The following is a 4,966-nucleotide window of genomic DNA, read 5'->3' as shown; positions in this document are numbered from 1 at the left end:
AAACTAGCATGTGTTATTAATGAGAGTTAGACATGGTACATAATCTTTACTGGAATTTTTTTGGAGTTTCTTTGGGATCATTTCAAAAACTACACTTGGCTTTTTGTTTTTCTCGGTTGCAATCACTTAAATACTTGAAAAGTGTTTATCATAGAGCAAAGAACAAAGATTACCCACTACTTTTATAACTGGCTGTCCTTATTTTCAGTAGAGGCAGGTATAATATGTGGTAAAACAGTAAATAAATAAATGTTGGCATGACTCTGTTGCTCTACCGTGTATCATTGTAGACAAACACGCACCTTTTCTCTCCCCAGTGAAGGGCACTACATCCTCTCTGTCCTTGTACTCCATTGCTTCCTTCTCCAGGTATTTGAGGAGGCGTTCCCTGTCAAATGGTCCTGTAGCTTTCTTAGCTGTGTGGTCCTTCTGACGTAAACCCGCTGGGAGAAGAGCATTCTGAATAGATGATGCAAAGAGACACATGACACCTGTTAATTCAAGAAGAGTTCAATCACTATTGACATGGAACCTTCCATCTGTACACTGGGGAATGCTAAATTGTGTAAAGGTGTAAATATATGTCCCCCCCCCGCCCCCATTAAGAGCCATGGAGCTCCTCCAACCCTCACCGAGCCCTGACCTCAGGGTCCATCTCCTCAAGGGCTGTCTCCAGCTGTTTGAGCTCCTCTGCAGACAGTTTGCTGAGGATTTCATCTTCATCGAGATCCTTGTACTTGTCCAGGTCCTTCTTGTATGACAACGCCATGGTGCCGGCTATAGCTCGCCAAGCAACACTGAACAGCAGACCACGGCCACACTGGTCTTTCTCGGGATCACAGCTCCAGATCAAGGAGAGGCTACCTGAAGACAAACGAGGACACAAACACAGGCAAATAAACATTCATGATAATGGGGCAGAAATTCATTTTAACTGACTGAATTAAGTAAAACTGTGAAATGTAATTATATCTTGTAAACTTAGATAAACATCGTTTATCTCATCCCTGTGAAACAACAGTTGATCACAGCTGGGCTGGATAACGAGGCCTCGCTATGATGCAACGCACAGTTGGAACAAAGGAAGGACTTGCCTAGGCTCAGACAAATCATCGGACCACTCCCATGAGGATCACCAGCAACTCTGTGAATTCCAGGCTCCAAATAATGAAATCATTTAGAAAACAATATCAGTTTAAATGCTGAATCAAAATAGGCTTTTTCTAATGGCTATGAAAACGTGTAGATATTTTTCTTCTAAGAGCTTGAAAATAAAGCAAATTGTGCGACAGTGGCGAGAAATACTGAAGCCAACTCTAAGTAGGTGCATAAGAGGATAAGCAAATAAGTTAGGGAGTGAGTGAGTCCTGTCAAACAAAATGAAGATGCTTCAGCCTTCTCTTTCCTCTCCCACGCCACAGTCCGAACGGAAAATGACCTCATGATTTCCAGAGTCCCTGCAGGCCTCCACAGATGGTCTCAGTCCTGATCGCTCACACACAGTTAAATGTACACACAAACTCAAACTTTCCCAAACTGTTCATTCATGCCATAGTCAAAGAAGATAATTTGCAAGGGAAATCAAACGGTTGTGTATTTGTTTGCATGCAAAATAAGTAACCTATAGGCGTTTTATTGCACTAGTACTTTACCAGTTATTGAGAAGGGGGACCTTGTTGAGTTGCTACCTGTAAATGCCCTAGTGAGGAATATTCCCATCAACCCAATTCATTCATGTCAACTGTAAAATACAGCACCACCTCTAAACTCTTTAACAGTGAGGGAAAAAAAACTCACCATGTGTTTCAAGACCATGGTTTAACCAAGGATTCTTTAAACATTTAGTGCCATTTCCCCGGTGCTGCCTGAGTGATTTCTCCTGTTCAGAGGTATTCCCTGAAGAGCCTGACACTGTGTATCTCTCATACTATTCACTTCTTTGTCTCCACAAACCAGGCTCTGTCCTGGGCTAACCATTTCCCTCACCTCATCCATTAGACCTCTACAACTACCCACGTTTACTCTGAAATGGTTATGCGAGTCTAGCAGAGGCATTCACAAGTCTGAGTGCCAGCAGATGAAGCTAGTGTAAAATGTCAACACTGATGGCTTTAATTAAAGTGCATGAATATAATGGTCTACAGTAATAATATCACCCTAATGTTTGGCTTTACAATAGGTTAATCAGATCCTGCAAAACAGTCATTACAGATAGATCTAGCACACAATTCCTGCATGATATTATTCCAGCCAAGTGAAAGGAAGGAGATCAGACATTCAAGCTGCAGTGAAGCTAAGCTAATTGTGGTGAAACAATATGTATATAAACATTCAAATCAGGCCCAATTGTAAATGTCAGACTGTGAAATATATATAATCATACTGCATATAATTCATCCGATGAAAACAGCAGCAGCTATTAAGGCCCAGTATTTTTGAGTGCACAGACAGAAGAGTAAAGGAGTACGCACACAGGGATAATGAGTGCAGTGAGTGGGCTCAGGCCAAGGTGGAGACACAATCGTCCAGTCTGAGTCCTTTCTCCTCTCTGCTAATCCTTCAACACAACAACAAGTGGCTCAAAGCCAATAACACTGTAACCCTGACTACTCTCTACACTCATCTTGAGCTTTCCTTCACCCACCAGTAGGCAACTGTTGGGCACATAAACATATCACTGAAAACTGCATTAGGATTCCCAAATATCACAATTTAAGTTCACCTAGCAGCCAAGATGTTTTGTACCTAATATTTTACCCCGACTATCCAATAACCAGTCTGAAATGACAAGTGATTAAAACCTGTCTACACAAGGCCAAAGGCTTCTCTCAAAAACCTGATGCTTAATTATGCCATTAAATATGGAACACAATATCAGACACCACCCTACATATGTCTGACTTCTAAACCTAAACCCAAGTACAACTCTTAAAATCAATATCCAGGTTGCCGGCATTTTTTTAGGCAGAAGCTGGAGGAACAGTAATTTGCAGCTAGGAAATGAACAGGAAGCATTGTTGGGTTATTACAATAATACAGAACAACGCCCCAACAACACACAGAAAAATATATAGTTAGAATGACCCAGCTCTTCCTTTTCCACCTACTCCCCTCCAGATTTATTCTCTAACCTTCTGTCTGTCCACCATGTTCTTAAAAGAACCAGGATTTGTACACTCCCCTGTTCTTGCTGAACATGCCAGACACACACCTCGTTATTATATAATAAGAACAGACCTCAAGGAGTGCTGGGGCTGTCCGCCTTGCCAGGGTTAAAGTATGAGTAACACAGGTTCAAGAAAGGTTTCCACTCTCACACCATTGTAAGGCTACTAATAGTCACTAATCACCGCTGTGATTGCATTACATCAAGGGTGAAACTAGGCAGTCACAGCCTGGTTTCACGCCCCAGTTAACGTTATGCAGGTTAAACAAACCCGCCTATCTGAGGAGCCTGTTTATCTGCAACACTGCACTGCAGCAAGTGCTACAGCAAGCAGTATCATTAAAAATCTAATCTGTCACCAGTCACCATGACATTCCACTTGGTTACAATACCTGATTCACAGCTTCAGGAAGGACACCTGCCCTATAGGCTTATTAAAGGGACAACCACACTTCCCTTTGCAGATGTCCTCAAGACTAGGACCACACCCTTCATTGAGCCCTGCTGATCAGACCACGAGTGTGAACACAGGCATTAACTCATTAAAAAGATACAATGACTTTGCACCTAACTAATAAGTTACACTGCTGTTCTAGCCACAGACCCCACTAAAAGCAAGTCCTTAAAATGCCAGAATTCTTGTCCTAGTCAAACACAAACACGGAAGCTATTGATGATCCGTCTGTAAAATGTATTGTCTGGCTGACACGGACTGGCAGGATAACCTTAAATTAGTCCTACACTATATTTAAAATGTTTGGCACTCACACAATATTAAACAAGCACCTAAAAAAAGATACTAGAAGCTAGAAGATGCTGCCATAAAATGATATGCTGTATCTTACTACTTATCCAATGTCTAAAAAGCCAGTTATATTGGTTGATGGATAACTTAGGTGTCCTGACTGATATACTTATCCATCTCCTGTAGACATAGCGGGCTATGCAACGGCATTAGTTAACCTGTTCTTGACATGTTTATAATTATCACGTAGACATACAAGATGTTGATCGTGATTATCATAGACTTGTAAAAGGCGCCACACGCAACTAGCTAAAACGCTAAACTATCAAAGCCAGAAGCGGTTTGTGCTACACACACTTCGGTAACTTCGGCTAATTTGTCGGATTTGTTGCTCAATGGCAGGTAGTCCCGCGAGACGCAGCTAGCAGCTAACACCCTAACCTTTGTGGATGACTCAAGTTGCTAGGCGTTTAGCTAAACCACCAGCTACACAGCACACATACAAGTTACAGTAGGCAGAACAGTATAGCTATTATATTGACTGAATTAACATACTAATTACAAAAACCTACGACTTACCTATCTCTTTTCCTGGTACCAAAGAAACTGGCCACGAAATTTCCAGATAACACGAACCTCCCCAATGAATTATGCGACGTCTATTTCTCAACCCAAGGGCGGTAACACAGGAAGCTGGACGTAGCGCATTCTTTGAGCGATGTCTGATTGAACCAATAGACAGAATCCGACGTGATGTGAGCCAATGGCGTCAGTTGACCCGCCCCTTTAACCTAGAAAACCCAATCAGGTGAGAGATAGGGAAATATATCTCAGAAAAAGCCTTTGGCTGCTCCTGGGCAAATTATATATTATGTTGAGCATTTTCTTTCAAATGTTACATCGCTGCTACTATGTATAACTCAAAATAAGGGAAAAACTTAAGCAGTGATTATGGCATGTGCAAAGGTCTGACCACTCTACTACTTATTAGGTACCACAGCTTGATAATATCTTTGTTTAGCCAGTCAAGAGACTTTCTGTCTAAGGGCACAATG

General features: G+C 41.7%; 1 protein-coding gene across 2 annotated transcripts in view; it reads right to left on the bottom strand.

The window, feature by feature from the left end:
* The window catches only part of tmod2 (tropomodulin 2), a 13,323-nt gene extending 8,711 nt beyond the window's left edge, over positions 1-4,612 (bottom strand). Inside the window, exons 1-3 of one of the 2 annotated variants that reach the window (XM_020605819.1) lie at positions 4,491-4,612; positions 644-864; positions 303-459 (exon numbers count right to left, since the gene is read on the bottom strand). In XM_020605819.1, the coding sequence (XP_020461475.1) occupies positions 303-459; positions 644-769 (283 nt within the window). In that variant the 5' untranslated portion in view covers positions 770-864; positions 4,491-4,612. Of the gene's footprint in view, positions 1-302; positions 460-643; positions 865-4,352; positions 4,372-4,490 lie in introns of those variants that run through there. The other variant, XM_020605820.1, reaches the window with a different exon arrangement.
* Positions 4,613-4,966: the final 354 nt, after the last annotated feature.

Source organism: Monopterus albus, unplaced genomic scaffold (assembly GCF_001952655.1).
Source record: "Monopterus albus unplaced genomic scaffold, M_albus_1.0 scaffold72.1, whole genome shotgun sequence".
Lineage (NCBI taxonomy): Eukaryota > Metazoa > Chordata > Actinopteri > Synbranchiformes > Synbranchidae > Monopterus > Monopterus albus.
Note: the sequence above shows the minus strand (reverse complement) of the source record. Positions and strands in the feature narration are given on the sequence as shown.